An 18725-nucleotide genomic window follows, 5' to 3' on the forward strand; every position below is an offset into this window, starting at 1 on the left:
TCTGGTCTTGCATGGGCAAGTCAAGACGGGTTAGGCCGTACTTAGGCGAGTCAGATGCCTCTGGTTGTGCAAGGCCTACAGGCTAAGTCAAGACAACGCAGGTGGAGAAGTTCATGTTTGAGATATACATGACAGCACGTGGCCGAGGAGCCCATGGCCGGCGAGAGAGGTCTCACCAGTGTTCTCTGACCCCGAGAGCTAGCATACCGGAGGCCTTAATGACTCTTTGGCAGCTGAAGGGTTGTTGCCCGCCAGCCAATGAGTGCCTCTACAAGACGCATGCCTCAAACGTGTGCTCCGGCGATTGTCACTACTTCTAGAAGGCGGAGGCTCCACCGAAGATAGAAACTAAGGGCGACCCCAGTGGTGGCCACCGTCGCTACTAGGATGGATTCCACCAACCCATGGATATCCGTGCAATGTGCGTCTCGGACACGTGCTCCTGCGCCCGTCATCGCTTTGGGAAGGTGAAGGCTCCACCAAAGATAGAATTTGAGGGTGACCCCAATGGTGGCCGCCGGTCGCTACTAGGATGGATCCCACCAACCAATGGATCTCCATGCAATGTGCATCCCAGACACATGCTCCGACGCTCGTTGCCGCTTTGGGAAGGTAGAGGCTCCACCAAGGAAATAAACTGTCAACGACCCCAACGGTGGCTGCCCTAGGTCCCTTTGGTGGCTAGTGGGATCCACCTCGCCAGTCCGTAGATCTTGCACGGCGTGGATCAGGAGGGTTGATCACAGTCGGTCCTACCCAGTCGTCTAGCCCAGTCGTCCCATGGTGTAGTCCCTGACAGGTGGGGCCGCCCGTGAGGAGTAGCAGGCTAATTGGTCACCATCATTGTGACGCCCCCAACTCCCACGTACGGACACGTGGAAATCGAGTCATCGGGATGATGACAATAAGGGTCACACATCACATCGCCAAGTGTCAAGTGTGTATATAAACAATACATGTATAATAAAACCACGCAGCGGATGATAAAAGTTTTACAATTAAGTACCAGAATTTTGTTTAAATATAAACTAGCTTAAAACACATGTAATAAAATATTACAAGTTTCAACACTGCTTCAAATCCAAATTACATAACATAAAAACAAGTAAAGATAATTTTCAACGTAAAACGACTCCAAGTCAAATACTCTGGCGGAGCCGCCCCCTGGGGCTCAGCCTCCTCCTCCTCAACCTCTGCATCAAAATCTATGGTATAAAAAATGATGCCGCAGGTAAGTAATAATCCAAATATCATAAAATAAAAAATATATTATACTCAACAATATGTATGAAGAGATGCCAAATGCACATGTCCCAAAAATTTACATTTTTTCATGCATGCCAAAATTCCATTTAGGCTCAAAATGTATCATTTTTACCAAGTCCTTGCCATTATCTAAGATAATGGCCCAAACCAAGAAAACCATCATTTTTCTAGAAAATGAATCACAAACATCCTCTTATAAAACCTCGCAATTTTCTCAGAAAATGGTCCACAAATATCCTTTAATCAAACTCGTCATTTTTTCAGAAAATGACACATTTCTGAAATCCAAAACCAATTTCCAATTTAATGCATACACCATGATCTCCCCTAGGGATCATCCGCTCACTCTAGCTCCTATGCCACACTGCAGGTAACGACTACGCATGTGACATCTAAACAAGTGATACCCAATCTAACGCTCAGCGCGTACCTGGACCAGGCCATCCTCTAGTCCCCGCCAGCCGAGGAACCACAGAGTCGACTCAACAGCGTTATTGTATCGTGCAATCCGGTCGTCGCCCAGCAACAATCCAGGGGGTGTCACTTAGTATTATCCACTCCCGAGTGATCAGATGAGCTCCACCGAGATAATGCCCCATCCCGATTTGGGGTCGTGATACACACGCACTCGAAAATCTATTTACACAAATAAAACCAGTTTTTCTTAATTTAACACATGCACATGTATGCACCATGCAATGCACACCTCAAGACACAATTCATTCAACAAAACTCAACATCAACAATAACCAGACAACTCCATCCTCAAATCCATCCTACCCCCGACTCCTCGGACTCAGTTCGGAATAACTAACCAGTCACAAATTATTGTTAAAACAATAATATATTTAAATCTAAAATGAAGTTTAGAAAATACTTACAACGCTATATAATAATTTTCAGAGGATCAACAAGCTGCAAAAGGCTGAAGAAAAGCAACGTAACAGTGCAAAAGCACTGTAGCCGTGGGTTGTAAAATACCTACTTTTGAATGAGGACGAACCAAGGTTTGGGATTGATAGGGAATAGCTTAAAGATGTTTATGAAACTAGTGGAAGTGAGGGTTGGTCGTGGGTGGCGGTGAAAATGGCGGTAGAAGGCCAAAAATTCCAAAACGGAAAGTGAGGTCGTGGGGGCTGCTCTAGTGGAGGATTGGAGTTGGAAATGGGTGCTTTAAGATAGCAAGAGGTCAGTGATGAAACTGTGAAGAGATGGTTGCCGAAGGTGGAATGACGGCGGCGGAACGGCTAAAAAACCGTGCGGATTGGTGGGGCTCATAGCGGCAGGGATGGAGGTGAAATTTGGTGGGAAGGTGCGCCGGCCGAAGGGGAAGAAATCTGGGTGGGTGGTGTAGGTCACGGCACCGGCGAACGGCGGCTCTGGGCGGCTGAAGAAAACGGCGAGAAATGAGGGAGAGAGAGACGCGCACACGGGGAGGGAAAAACCGAAGGAAAAAGAGAAGAAAAAGAGAAAATAAAAGAAGAGAAAAAGAAAATATGAGGAAAAGAAATGAGGTCCAGTCCTCACCTTTGGAGTCCAAAAACTGATCTGACGAAAATAACTTTAAAGGCTATAAATCGAATAAAATAATTTAAACACAACATCTAGCTAAAATATAATAAATAAATAGTAAATAGTAACAATAAAATTTTAAATCCAAAAACAAACTAAAATAAATTAAACAGCAATTTAAAGTCAAAACAATAATTAATATTAAGAAAGCTCTATAAAATAAATTCACAACTAAATAAATTCAATTAAAATTCGATAATTTAAAATAAAAAATAAATATTTTAATTAAATTAAAAACACTCATTCAATAAAAATATACGTAAAAACGGGATATCACAACAGTGAGCCCCCTGGGTGCACATTACATGCACCTCATGCTGTTGTGCGTGTGTTGTATGTGCACTGTGCACTTAAGTGCACAGTACATTTCCATAGTCCCAATCTGTCATATCTTTTGCGCACAGGTAGTGAATCGGATTGCATAGGCGAGAAATCGTATCCTGCTCACCTTTTTTAGGATTAGTATTGCTTATATAAATAAAGTTGGGGGGGCCGAGAATACTTATATAGGAAACTTTGATCTGCTTATTCGGGGATTATTTAGTATGCTAGAAAATTTTGCTTCTCCCATTATTTGGTGTAAAAAGTTAACTCAAATCCTATAGATAGTGTCAACTGTTAATGCCTAAAAATAGCGCAATAGGTTGGAAGGGGAAAAAAAGTCATTCCCAGCTCACTAAGACTATATGAGCCTTAATCGGTATACTATGGAGCCCTTGGCAGTGGTTCGATACAGTTATACGGTGTTTGTGCTTACAAACATTGCAGTAAGTAGTAAATAAATGCAAAGAAAATACAGAGATAGTGACACACAGATTTATGTGGTTCGACATAATGCTTACGTCCATGGAAGCTTAGGGAAGGGAGGATCCACTATAATATGCTTGTTTTACAGTCTCTCATAGTCTCTCATCCTCATTATACAATGGAGATCTGAGCTCTATCTTCTGGTGGAGATCTTATCCTTGTTGTAGTCCCTATCGTGAGCTTGAAGAAGCTGAAGAAGTCCTTGTGAAGTGGTCTAGGCTCTTCTCTTTATCCTCTACCCCTTGTCTACTTTACGTCATATATTCATTCCTTTATGTCACATCTTCACTTTTTTCCTGACACATTTCTCATTCTCAGCCTTTTGTCCCCTCATCCCTTATTTCGTTCTTTCCTCCTAAAGAGACCCTCCCCTGTGAACTAGGCCTAGAACTCCTTATGGGCCTGAAATATTTTATCCCCTCCAATGGCCTCAACAATATTTGTACTGATACAAGTATCTAAAACAACCAATATAGGATGATAAATAAATAATCTCTAAACAAATGAGTGCATCTCCATGGCCATAAAAGATGTCACCAAAGCCATAGCATGAGAAAGCACATATCATTATGCATCTAAATTTTTAGGGGAGAGCAACTTAGTGAGAAATAGGGGCTTCGATGCAGATGTTTGAGAGAGAGAGAGAGAGAGAGAGAGAGAGAGAGGAGAATAGACATTGAGTTAGGGGGAGGAGATGAAATTAATGCATATTCACTGCATGCAATTTTATTCTTATTTTTGTTAGAATCCCTATGTGTCTTTTGATTATTGGTAGGTGTAAGATAACGAAAATTACCCGATCGGCTGCTAGTCTCTCTCAATTAAAAAAAACACCAAAGAGGTAACATGAAAAAGTTGTTGCCTGGAAATCAAAGTTAACTGTGAGGAGCCAAGGGAGGGAGGGAGGGATCCTTCGTCCTGACAGTGATCAAGGGCATCAGGACAACAAGCATTGGGAGAAGGGGCCATGAACTTTCTTTATGGATGGTGCTTGTTGATGCGAGAAAAATTGCACAACAGGCTAGAAAGAGAGCAAAAGTCATTCCCGGCCCGCTAGGATGATTCGGGCCTCGATCAATGTGGTCTAGTACCCCCAATAGTGGTTTGGTCATGTTGTACGGTGTTGGTGCGTACATAAATGACAATGAAAGGAAAATAAGTGCAGAAAAAAATAAAGAGAGATGAACACACAAATATACATGGTTTAACATAATACCTACATCCACAGGCGTTTAAGGAGGATAAATATATTAGAATATACTTATTACAGTCTCTTATAGCCTCTCATTTCTCACTGTACAATGAAGATTTTGAATATATTTGGTGGAGAATACCCCTTCACTGGGATTCCCTTTCGAGAGGTTGGAGAAGAACTTGTTTTAAGTCATCTGGACATCTCATTTTATCTTATACCTTTTTCCACGTGCCCCCTACAGTGGTGAGGCATGGTTCGCTTTGCGTGTCTAACCAACTTTCCCTTGCCTCCTGACACACTTTTCTCCCTTACCTCCTTACTTTTCCTCTTGTCTCTTAGTGGTGACTAGATGGGTTGGGCTTAGTCTTAGGCTTTTACCCTTTCACAATACCATTGGCATTTATTTCTACCATATTTCATTTTATTTGGTAATAATTCCATCCATTCACAACAAATAAAAAAAAACAATACTTTTACTGTTGTCAAGAAAGTCCTAATTAACCGGATTGTTATAGCCCATCCACTACTTCTACTACTAAGGAGCATGATTGTTGGCATATATGTATTGAGTTGTGAAGTCCAACTATTCAAACTGTAATTTGCAAAATTGAAAACTGTAATTGACATTAGATTCTCTAAATTTATAGTTAAAATTTAGTTAGAAATGTCATCCTGACTAGTTTCTATAAGAGTATTGCTATTGGACTATTGGAAACTTACACCACCACACAGTGCTGATTTATTAAAAAGACATAAAAAGTATATTTAAATCAAAAGAGCGTCCAAAAATAAATAAATAAAATGAAGATTGAAACTCTAGATTCCGTCTACCTGTTTTGTATTTGTAATTTTTTTTTATATAATAAAGCATCACATGGTAGTACCATGTCAAGAGGATATCTAAACGGTAAGTTTCAAATAATCAAATAGCATTATTCTTTATATAATGAGCATTGCTACTCATAAGCCTCATACACCACACACCTCATATTTTTTATTTTTTAACATTTTTTTAAATTTTTTTTTTAGATTTATTTTTTTAAAACTAATTTAATTTTTCTATTCATTATTCATATATCAAACATTTGATAAAATAAAAAAATAAAAAATTTTAAAAAATGAATGGTGTGTGGTGTATGGACTTATGTTTAGAATTTTTCTTATGTAATACACTTCCCATACGATATCACACGGTAAATTATGTATAAGTTTGACTAAACCATTACAATAATGTTTTTTAATAATATTTTCTTATTTAACATATTCAATGATCATATTTATTATATTATCTAAACATCCTTTTATTTATTATAATTTATTTTAACATATCCAACGATCATATTTATTATTTTATCTAAACGTCTTTTTTATTTATGATAATTTATTTTAATGGTAATTTTTAAATAATTATAATATTTATTTTGATCGTTACAATTACAGTTACAAGATGTCACTATACCATACCTAACCAAAGTGAATGAAATAGGAATGGTTTTTATGTGTTGCAAACATAGAAGAATATCTTTTAAGAGAAATGATAGTTGTAACTGTGAATACGCAAGCACCATTTATTTTGAAAAAAATGAATAAATACAAGATCCACGTGAAAAGAAATGAATTTTTTAATAATAATCCATACTCTTTTTCAAAGTAATTACACAACATTTGTGCGTTTTACGACTGTACAAAGCATTACTCATCTTTTTAATTTGATTTTGGTTAATTGTAGAACTTATTACAATAATATCAATCTTCTTGCAAACCCAAAGTACATTAGGATTTTTTAGGAGCATTTTTCTAAGATAGTAAACTCCAAAGATTGTATATATAATAACAAAATTAGCATTAAACAAATTTTTAGAAATATTAAGTTTTCACTGTTTTACATTTTATGTTTCAAACATTCCTTGGAATTTCATTTGGGAGTCCTTGTCCCTATATGGTCTATCTGAAGTTCTTGATAAAATTGCATCTGGGCATTGATCATTAGATCATTAGATGTAGCCTAATTGTAAGAACTAAAATGTAGTAGATAAATAAGAACAAAAGATCATAAAATTAAGAAATGATATTTGTAATTTTGGGATATGTAAATCCCGCGCACTCTTTTTAAAAAAATAAATAAATTTGAAATTCGCATAAATCATTTTTCTAATGATAGACTTCACTTTTTTTAAAGAAAATGCGCGAGACTTGCACACCCTATGATTATATATACCATTACTCCATAAAACTATAGTTATTAAAACATATAAAAATAAAATACTCATTTACAAAAGCTACATTATATAACAAATTTGTTTCTTTTTCAGTATTATAATATCTCCCACACTAGAGATAAAAAAAAAAAAAAAAGAGATTACAATATCATACTACATTCTTTCTTTTTCATGAATATATAAATATCTCACACAATTTTATGATCATTTACTTAAAATATCTTAAAAATCAGTCTTATGGACCACCAACATTAATGTGATTGAGATACATTCCTTCCCTATGGAATTTGGATTTATCTTTGCTTGTAATGGTGTCCACTTGCTAGTCAAACCCATTCCCCCTTATCATGGATATTTGACATACAAATATAATCATCACATTGTTCGTAAATTATAATAATAATAATAATAAAATCTATTTACAAATCAATGCCACCAGCATGTTATTCATGTGGAAGTTTTTCATATTAACTTACATGAAAAAATAATTTATATTTTAACTTTTATATAACTATAATGGATTCGAGAATAAATAATATTTTTTAACTCACCGATTTATTTGATCCAATAAAAGAATAGAAATGCTATGACCATAAAGAGATTTTACAAAAATAAATTCATAATCTGACATGGCTTTATATGATCCTACGTTAGATCTATTTTATAATAAAAATAATTTTATAATATAACGTATTACATTAAATCAATATAAAAAACAAACAATGCCCTTTCTACTTTTCAAGTCCTTTGGCTTTTATACCAATGTCCCTGAACTTTCTTCTTTGTCTGCTTTCATTGTGAAAGGTCGTTATGGTGCAGATTTTCTATCATGTTCTTCCAATGGCAATAAATATCATTGTCCCGATAGAAGAACAGCCACTACTTGGTGATGAGCTACTGAACTGTGACATACATACATTTGATAAGAAGATTGTGATGGTGAAAACACAAAAGGAAAGTGATGAATTTCTTGGGACATTTCCCAGTTGAACTGGGAATTAAGCTGTTCTGACCTGTACTGAACAACTTGATAATCAGAGTAAGCTGCCTTGTTGTAGCTTCAGTTGCTGCCTTTTCATTTTCACAGAGAAACGTAGGATCTTCCTGGAAGCAGAACACAGTAATTAGACTGTCAGGTGCTTCTAAAGTTCTGTTTGTCGACTGTGAAAACCACTTTTACAGTTTTACTTGTGCTCTTGTACTATTAATATCAGTTTCACAAATAGTGGCTCATTTTGGCGGTGCTTTCATGAACCCAGATACCCATGAATCAGATCTCCAGCAGCAACAGATCCAAGAGGAGGAGGAAAAAAATCTAAAAAATCCGATGCTTTTAGTACTCTCTCTCTCCCTCAAACATACATGCACATATAATATGTTAAAAGTTCACAAAGAATAGTAGAAATTTATAATTTTTACATATTGCAGGATGAAGAAGAGGAAGACAGTACAATGACCCAAATTCGAGGGCAACGAAACTTGAAACCAAGTTTAGCTGGGAAAATAGGGTCTGAAGAATTTGAGTTTTTGATACATGACAAGGAATTGAGCAATGTGACAGAGATGGGGCTTGTACAGAGCTTGGTGAAGGAAGTGGAGCAGAGGAAAGTGACCATTGAAGGGAAACTGCTTGAATTGTATGGTCTGAAAGAACAGCAATTATCCATTGAGCATTTGCTAAGGCAATTAGAGGACAAAACCACGGAGATTGACATGCTTAGGATCACCATTGAATCATTGCAGGTTGAGAGAGAGAAGCTTCATGAACAAATCAAAGAGGGTTTTCGTAGCAGAGAATCAACTTGAAATGGCAAAGAAGAGGTTAAAGGGAATGCAAGAGAAGATAGAAGCCAAAGGAAGCCAGGTAATAGGGCGGTTGATGTTGCTCCAAGAACAAGTTTCCAGCTTTAAGAATGATGATATCTCTTTCAGAGATACCATGGTTGAGAAGAAGCTCGAATCTGTCAAAAATGTTGGGCTTGAAGTTGCAGAAATGAAGAGGATGAACAAAGAGCTTGAGTTAGAAAAGAGGGAATTGGCAATTGAGTTGATTGTTGCCAAAGCCAGAATCGCAGCTCTTTCCAAGATGACAGAGGTATAAACAAAAACTGAAATTCTTATTAAGTAGAAAATAATAAACAGTTTTCTAATCATTTAATATCACAGCAAGGTATGATGAAAAGATGATAATTAAAAAAACGACAAATAATATTTTTCTACGACTGAATGCATCAATGTTTCAGTTTGTAAGTGTGTTACTGCCACTTATATATTTATGCACCATTTTTGCATAAAGCAGGTTCCGCAATCAAGTTTTACTCGCATGTCATTCTAATTACATATCAATGCTTCACAATAATCTCACTGGTTGGAGTTAGATCTCTTTGCGAACCAAACATTTGGGAACCAAACAATCTGTGTTTTTCATAATGAAAGGTGCTGCTTAACCTCTTTCTCAACTCAGATTATAGAACAAATGAATACAGTGAATTATGCTTGATTTCAAGCCAAACATTGCTCATCACTTGAATATGGATTCCTAATAAGCCATGCATCCCAGAAGATTTGAAGTCGCTCAAGCTTTGGAAATCTCCATAGAAATACTCAATGCTTTTTCACTGTAATGTTGCAGGATAAAATTATGGCCAAGGCCAAAGAGGAATTAAGTAGTTTAAAACATGCAAATGAAGAACTTCAGGATCAAGTTGAAAGATTGCAGAAGAACAGATTCGACATGGTCGAAGAACTTGTGTACCAGCGCTGGATCCACACTTGCTTAAGGTTTGAAATCCAAAATCATCAAAACAAATCAATAAAGACCTCGAAATGTGATTCGAGCAAGCCTTCAAGCCAAGAATCTCATGAGAAAACTAAGCCATTAATGTCAGATCCCAGATTTGACAGCATTTCCTCTGACACCTCTGCCGAGAGTGACGAAATTTACAGCAGTACTACATATGATAGCTCATCAAGTAGCCAAAGAAGCAGTGCTGATAGACTTGGTGTAACTTCAAGCATTAAGAGGTGGGGGAGAAGCAAGGATGATCGGACCTCTAGAGGGGATTCTTTGAGCAGGAGTGGCCTAATTCGCAGATTTTTCATGTCAGTGGTTCCATCAAAGCAACCAATGCTAAGGAAAACAGGGGATAGTTTAGTCATCACCTTATCCAAGAAACTAGAACTGCAAGACTCCAACAAATCTGTGGAAACACAGACTTTTCAGCGCACAAGGCGTGTTTCATTTAATGATTCTGTTAAATCAATGGAGTATTCAACATATCTAGACATGCCAAAGTCAAATGAAGAGATATCGGATGGAAAGAAAAACTATGCTTTGAGGAGTAAATTTGAGGGTGAGAAACATGAATCTTCATATGCAACATTAGCAACTGTGATGGATGGCCATTCAAGCAGTCCAGCTGGGGAATGCATTAAGAAAAGAATCAATCCACATGGAGGAAACAGGACTGAAATTTCTCATGGAGACGAGCTGCTGCATTCAAGAACTTCCAAAGTGATTATTCCCAGTGATAACCGGGTTAAGACCCATCTGCTGCATCTTGTAGCTGCTCTCCTCTTTGTCTTCATGTTGCTTGTTTATTTCTTATATCTTTCTGCTAGGATTTACTAAGCTTAAACTTTTTATGTTCAATTGAATTTCACAGATTCATATAATAGAATTTTTGCACCTTTCGTATTTTTAAAGTTGGGTAAATGTATTGTAATGAGGAGGGGCGTCCTTGTGGGCATGCTCCCTCCCCTTCTCAAGGCAATAAGGCTTGACGTAATGCTGAGTTAGGTGCAGTTTAAATAGTGAGATGAGATGAGATAGTTTTATATGAAAATTGAAAGTTAAATAAAATATTAGTAAAATATTATTTTTTAATATTATTATTATTTTGAGATTTGAAAAAGTTGAATTATTTATCATATTTTATGTAAAAATTTAAAAAAATTGTAATAAAAAGATGAGATGAGATAAAATATTTTCACCAACCAAATAGGGCCTTATGGTCTATTGGGGCTTGGTAAGCCCAATTACGAGTTATCATTCCCCTTGTCATTCATGTAAGTGATATGTTTACTCGCTAAACATGAGAGCTCATGCTGGCACGTCCCCTCTCATTTCTTACATAAAAAAAGTTATATTTGTTATCTTTTACATCACATACTAACATGTGATTTATTATTTCTCTTTTTATATTATTTTACCTCCTTTTGTAATGAGTTCTTATGCTAAGTATTATATGGATCTCAAGGGTTGTTTGGAAATAATTTTCATCCCATCTCATCACATCTCATTCCATTTTCTTTTCAAATATCACTCAAATATAAACACTTTTAAATTAATCAATACTTTTTTTAAAAAAATTAATCATCACAACTTTTCAAACTAATCATTACAACTTTTCCAAATTTCCAAACAAAATACAAAAAATCCTAGCCATTTTTTTCCTCTCTCTCTCTCTAGGGCTCTAGGGCAAAAGTGGAGGTTCTTTTTACTACCTAGGTGCAGCGTGTTTGTCTCTGTCTGGTGACAATTGTTGGTAGGATGGATAGTGATTTACAAGAGCTATATAAACGCTTGTTGTTGATGGGTCTTGAAAATGATGAAGTGGTGGTGGATGTGGGAAAGTTTGAGGACTTGAACCTGCGGGGAGGGAAGTGTTTGGTAATGTCCTTGTTCATGGATAAGCATTCCAATCGGGATGCTTTTAAGGTAACGATGAGGAAAGCATGGAGATTGGTGAAAAGTGTTCGCTTTTGAGATCTCAAATTGACTTTGTTCTTAGTTGAATTTGATGATCTTTGTGATAAGGAGAAGGTGATGCGAGAGGGCCCTTGGTCATTTGATAAGCACTTGGTGCTAATGCAGGAGGTGAATGGCAGTCAATAGATACACGATATTCAGATCTCTAAAGCACAGTTTTGGGTTCAACTTTATGATTTACCGCTTAGGGCAAGAAATGTTTATGTGGGGAAACTGCTTGGTACCAAAATAGGTAGGGTTGAAGAGGTAGATTTGGAGGATGATGAGTTGGCTTGGGGAGAGTTCATGCATGTTCAAGTAACAATTGATGTTACGAAACCTCTGTCGCAGGGAACAAAGGTTGCCATGGGAGAGGATGTTCCAGTTTGGGTTCGTTTCTCTTATGAACATCTACACAATTTCTGCTACTTGTGTGGATGGCTGGATCATGGTTATAAGGAGTGTGCTTTACGGAAACCGGCAGAGGTGGAAGTTGGGATGCTTCCCTATGGTGCGCGGCTACAGGCTTCTCTGTTTGGTGACCGAATGAAAGAAGGAAAATTCTTGGACCTTGACCTTCAGAATTTATCCTTCACTGAGAGTTTGGTAGTGGGTGGCTCTTCGGCAGAGGAAGGTGGAAGGGCCATTACAGTTAATACCTCCAATTTAGTTGTTGAAACGGAAGCAGAGATCTTGCTGAATGTTTTGGAAATAGATTTTAGGGTAGCTACGCCTGAGGCAGAAAGGGTGGAAGTTGTTCAGGATTCTTTAATGGAACCGTTACAGTGGGTAGGAATTCAATTAGAGTCAATTGCGAACCCCTTTCAAATTCAAAAAACCACTGAGTTGGTTAGTCAAGTTGATGGGCCAATGGCATTGAGTGGGCCTATTGATGGCCCAAAGTGTTGTTCTCAGGAGTTACAAGTGGGCTGTGTAAAGCCTGATGGGCTAGTCAGCCGTAAGTGGAAGAGATTGTTTGTCTTGGATGATCCGAAGTTTTCTCTTTCTGAAGGTTCACAACGGTCATCTTTAACAAAGAGCAAAAAGAGGAAAGGTCCTTCTGTTGAAATCGTTTCTGCATCCAAACCCTTGAAGAGGAGCTCTGTGAATGGCTTTCCTAAGCAGTTGGTATTAGTAGTAGCTATTGACCAGCCCCGCCGAGACCAGTAAAGGTTTTAAGCTGGAATGTCTATAGGCTTGGAAACCCACGAGACATTTAAACCCTCTGTGATTTAGTCGAGAGGAAAGACCCCGTTATCTTGTTTTTGCAAGAGACAAGATTGAAAGCACATGAATTTGAGGTGTGAAGTTTCGTTTGGGTTTTTCAAATTATTTAGTTGTGGATTGCTGTGGTCGTAAGGGTGAGATTGCTTCGCTTTGGGGAAGGGATGTTAAATGTTCTATTTTAAATTATTCTCACTATCACATAGACACTATTGTTGAATCTAGTTCTCGAGATGGTTTGTGGTTTCTTACTGGGGTTTATGAGTACCCTAAAGTGCCTTAAGAAAGCAGACTTGGGAGCTGTTGAGAAGATAATGTAGAAAGAATTGGGAGTCTTGGTTAGTGATTGGTGACTTTAATGAGGTGTTGTATCATCATGAGAAGTTGTTTTTTTTTTGGGGGGGGAGGGGGGGAATCCTAGACCAGAGAGGTAGCTTACAACATTTCGAAATATTGTTAATAACTGTGAGTTGAAGGACTTGGGGTATAGATATCAGAAGTTCACATGGAGTAATCGTAGGGGAGATGTGTAATGTGTTCATGAGAGATTGGATAGGGCCCTAGTGAATTTACAATGGTGGAATAGGTTTCCTTTTGTCTCTGTTATACATGGTTTGGTTGCAAACTCATATCATATTCCTATTTGGATTCTTGCTAAAGGTGACGAACGTTCTGTTAAGTCAAAAAGATAGTTCAAGTTTAAATCAATATGGGTTGGGAAAAAGGTTTGTGAAGACATTATTAAAACCACTTGGCAGAGGGGTAGTGGAGGCAGTAGTATGGATGATGTGATGGGGTTGTTAAAGGAAAGTGGGGTTTAGTTTAGCAGTTGGAATAAAAACTCTTTTGGGAATGTTAAAAAACAACTGACTTTGGCAAAACAAAATTTGGCTTTGTTGCATGATTGTGATCCTTTTGGAAATTATATGGAGGCTCATAATAGGGCTTGTGATGAGGTCCAAAAGTCGCTGGAAAGAGATGGGTTAATGTGGAAGCAGAGATCCAGAGCATTGTAGTTAAAAGAGGGTGACTCTAACTCAAGATATTTTCATATGAAGGCTTCCCAGATGCATAAAAAGAATAGGTTGGTGAGGATAAAGGATGACAATGGCAATTGGCATACTGGTGAGCAAAAGATCAGGTTATTATTGGTTATTTTGATGACCTTTTCAAAAGCTCCAATCCCATGGGTTCTCTTGATTCTTTTAGGCCACTAGCTAACAAAGTAACAAGATCAATGAATGAAGACCTCTGCAAGGTTTATACTGAAGCTGAAGTTTCTACTGCATTAGCACAGATGCATCCTCAAAAAGCTTCTGGTCCAGATGGGATGTCACCTTTGTTTTACTAGAAATATTGGCATCTAGTGGGCCACTCAGTCACTGGTGCAGTACTTCAAGCCCTTAACTCAAGTGTTTTCCCCACTTGTATTAATCATACGAATCTTACTCTTATTCCTATTAAGAAAGTTCTGGAATCTGTTGTTGATTATAGGCCCATGTCTTTATGTAATGTGGTCTATAAATTGATTGCAAATGTTATAGCTAATAGATTGAAAGCTATTTTACCATCTGTCATTGGGGAGAGTCAAAGTGCACTTGTCCCTGAGCATTTAATTATTGATAATGTGCTTATTGCTTATGAATTGATTCATTTTCTAAAGCATAAAAGGAAATGAAAAAAGGGATATATGTCTATTAAATTGGATATGAGTAAAGCGTATCATCATGTTGAGTGGAGTTTTATTATCGTTGTTATGAATATCATGGGGTTTGAGAGAGCCTTTACTGATTTGGTTATGTTTTATGTTAGCTCAGTCTCTTTTTTAGTTTTAGTCAATGGGGTGCCTAAAGGGCCTATTATGCCAAGTAGTGGATTGAGACAAGGGGATCCATTATCCCCTTATCTTTTTCTCCTATGTACTGAGGAGTTGATTACTTTGTTGAAAGAGGCTGGTATAAGAAAGCAGATTGCAAGTATTAAGATTTGTAGAGGGGCCCCAAACATTAATCATACAATCTTTGCAGATGATAGTTTACTTTTTTGTAAGGCTGAGTTGGAGGAAAGCATAAGGTTACAAGCTCTTTTAGACTCCTATGAGAGTGTGTTTGGTCAAAAAATTAATAAGGAAAAAATTGTCATAGTGTTCAGCAGTAATGTTGAGAGGGAGAGGAGGGAAGAAATTGGTCTGTTGTGGGGCAATGGGGAGTTTTAGAAGTATGAGAAATATCTTGGCTTATGTCCAATAGTTGGTAGGTCAAAAACTAGGGCTTTTTAGTCCATAAAACAGAGAGTTTGGCAGAAATTTCAATTTTGGCAAAAGAAATTGCTTTCACAAGGGGGAAAGAAGTACTATTGAAAGTTGTTGCTCTTTCAATACCCACTTATGCAATGAGTTGTTTTCTCTTGCCTAGTGGTTTTTGTTCTGAATTAGAGGGATTTATGGAAAAATTCTGGTGGGGCCCAAAGCATGAGGAAAGGATGATTCATTAGGTGAGTTGGAGTAGTATATGTCAAAGGAAATTACAAGGGGGTTTGGGTTTTAAGGATCATAGGACCTTTAATCTTGCTCTTCTTGCAAAGCAAGGCTAGAGGTTGCTACAAGAAGAAAATTCTTTGCTTCATAAACTGTTTTAAGGCAAGGTATTTTTCAAAATCAGGTTTCTTTGGGACAGGGTTGGGTCATTGTACTTCCTACACTTGGAGAGACATATGAGAGGCTAAGAGGTGGTTGAAAGATGGGTGTAGATAGAGAATGGGGGATGGGAAAACAACACAATTGTGAACTAAGAAGTGGATACCTCGACATAAACCACCACTTCCTCGACATAAACCTTTGGTTCAAGAAGGTTATGTAATTATTGAGGTAAATAGCAAGGATCTGGTAGTGATTCTGATTGATGGAACTCATAGATGGTAGAACATAGAGATGCTTAGATCTTTCTTCAATCCAAATGTGGTCATAAATATCTGTAAGTTGATGATAGGACAAGAGAATATAGCTGATAAATGGATTTGGGAGCATGAAAGAAATAGCCAGTTTTCAGTTAAAAGCTGCTATCGTTTTATTTCTGAGCAACTAAGGGGTGCTGTAGCAAAGGCTTTTAAAATGGGTGGACAGAAGGTGGTATGGAAGGTTGTGTGGAAACTACTAGTGCCAAATAAGATAAAAAATTTTGTTAGGCAAGCTTGTAAAGATGGCTCCCCAACTAAAAAAAATATTCTAAAGAAAAAAAGTGATTTCTGAAGTTAAATGTAGTTTCTGTGATTATCCAGTTGAGGATTTAAACCATGCAGTGTTCAGTTGCATTCTACTCCAAGAGTCTTGAAAAAAATTTTGTCCCTAGTTTAGCTATTACTACAATTGCTACATTGTTTGATTTAGTTCTTCAGCTGTGCCAGAGGAAGGATTATGACATTTGGCTATCTTGTGCTCTCTGACTTGGAGCTTTTGGTATAGAAGGAACAAAAATGGAGTTTGAGAAGATAGTGTTGCCTACAAATAAGGTTGCTGAACATGCTTTAGGCATCTTGAGAAGGTTCAAATCTATGAAGGGGCAGGCACTCATACAACTATAGAAGCATATAAGGTGGTGTCCACCCCTAGCTAAGTTCTTAAAGCTTAATATTGATAGGGCCATGTTTTGTGACCTTAGTAAGGCTGGGATTGGGGTCATTCTAAGGGATGATAAATGTGAAATAATTATGACAACAAGTAAGGTTGAAAATGAAGTGGATAATCCAAAAACTATTGAACTCTTAGCTGTTTTTGGAGGTATGCAACTATGTGTTGGTATGGGTATCAGAAGCTTAATTGCGGAATCTAATTGCCTTCTACTTGTTAATTCGTTACAAAAAAATGATATGCTAGCTTATGAATTTGGGGATCTATTTGCTAAAGTTATGAGATTGAAGACTTGTTTTGCATCTTGCTCTTTTACTCATGTTTATAGAAAGGGTACTCGAGAGCACAAAGGCTTGCCCGAAATGCATGGAATGTTGAGATGTGGGGGATTGTATTCCAGACTTTTTTCTCAAGCTATTTGACTTGACAAATGTTGTAATTTTCTTATATTCAATGAAGTTTGGTTTTTCTATTAAAAAAAAAAATCTTTTATTTTATCATATAAAATATAACACTTTTATCTACTTGGATCATCCTTACGTTTTATTAAAAACTAAAAATTAATGGACAATGTCATTTTATCATAGTACGATATGAGTGTAGTGTATAAAATTTCTCATTAAATAAAATCATACATATCATTTCAAATCTTTTTCATCAGCCGTTAGAAGAGAGAAAAAGTTTGAACACTTAAAATATTTCAGAATATTTATGAATAATAATAAAATTGTTTATAAATAATAGTAAAATTGTTTGAATTAAGATGTATTATTGGATTTTGTAAAAGGATGGAGAACATATTAAATAAAAATATTATAAAGTTAAAATAGTATTTAAATATAATTTTTATTTTAAAATTAAAAAATCATATTATTTTTTATATTTTATTTGAAAGTTTGTGAAAGTTATAATGATTAGATAATAATTAGATAAAATATTAAAAATTTGAATTTAAATAATATTTTATATTTAAAAAATATTTGAAAATAAAACCTGAAACGAGAATTAATTAAAAAAATCTTAATTCAATTAAATATCCACTTGTTAGGATTTAATTATAAATCCTAATTTACAAAATCTTAATTAATTACACGTCTTAATCTTTCCTTAATTAGGGGACATGAGATACGGTCCACAAATCAACGTTCATCTTAGAAAACGGCAAAAGAAAAGGTCGATCCTACCCAGTCCCGACTCCCCACAGAACGCCATTCCTCTCCACGTGTGCCCGCGCATGTCTACTGACACAGAACCCGCCACACACCTGTCTCTCCCTCTCTCCTCTCCCCTTTTTTACCACCTCCATCTCTCTGCTCTCTCCAAGAGACACCTTGATTCAGCTCCAGCTCTCAAAATTAACCATGGCCGACCGTCAGCCCAGCTCAGTTCAAACCCAGAGAGGAGCCCCAAAACCCAACTCCGCATTCCTTCGAAAACTCCAAGACCATGCGCCAAACTCCAGCCAGCTCATCGGATTCTTGACCCTTCTCATCTCCGGCTCCGTCTTGCTCATCTTCACTGGCCTCACCGTCACCGTCACTGCGCTATGTTTCATCTTCTTTGCCCCGCTGATCCTTATCTCCAGCCCCATATGGCTCCCCATCGGCACCATCCTCTTCTTCTGCATCGCTGGGTTCTTGTCCCTGTGCGGCTTTGGCGTGGCCGTCATCGCCGCCTTGTCTTGGATGTACCGATATTTCCGTGGGTTGAACCCCCCCGGTTCGGACCGATTCGACTACGCGAGGAGCCGGATCTATGACACTGCCAGCCATGTCAAGGACTATGCTAGCCAGTACGGTGGGTATGCCAAGGATGCGGCTCCAGGGGCCTGAGATTCTGAGAGGACCGGGTTGAATATAATAATATATAGCTAGACAGTACCACTCTTGGGTTTACCCGGGTTTTCTCTTTTTACATGTCTGGAATTTTCTTCCCTTTTTTCTGTGTTGTTTTTTCAAAAAAGTGAAATTTCTTGCTGGGCAGTTTGTTTGAACATTTTGTTATCCGTTACTTTGGTTGGAAAAATGTTGATTCTTGTACTTGGAGATTCAACGGTTCAGATCTGCA

General features: G+C 37.3%; 2 protein-coding genes across 2 annotated transcripts; both read left to right on the forward strand.

The window, feature by feature from the left end:
* The first annotated feature begins 7908 nt into the window (after nucleotides 1–7908).
* Nucleotides 7909–10749, forward strand: LOC122295640 (protein CHUP1, chloroplastic-like). The gene is made up of 4 exons (XM_043104733.1): nucleotides 7909–8195; nucleotides 8319–8395; nucleotides 8488–9154; nucleotides 9692–10749. Exons 3-4 carry the CDS (start codon nucleotides 8822–8824, stop codon nucleotides 10688–10690), a joined length of 1332 nt encoding a protein of 443 aa, XP_042960667.1. The 5' UTR covers nucleotides 7909–8195; nucleotides 8319–8395; nucleotides 8488–8821; the 3' UTR covers nucleotides 10691–10749.
* A 7195-nt stretch (nucleotides 10750–17944) lies between these two features.
* Nucleotides 17945–18725, forward strand: LOC122295462 (oleosin-like). The gene has a single exon (XM_043104497.1). It carries the CDS (start codon nucleotides 18020–18022, stop codon nucleotides 18488–18490), a length of 471 nt encoding a protein of 156 aa, XP_042960431.1. The 5' UTR covers nucleotides 17945–18019; the 3' UTR covers nucleotides 18491–18725.

Source organism: Carya illinoinensis, chromosome 15 (genome assembly GCF_018687715.1).
Source record: "Carya illinoinensis cultivar Pawnee chromosome 15, C.illinoinensisPawnee_v1, whole genome shotgun sequence".
In the NCBI taxonomy this organism is placed as follows: domain Eukaryota; kingdom Viridiplantae; phylum Streptophyta; class Magnoliopsida; order Fagales; family Juglandaceae; genus Carya; species Carya illinoinensis.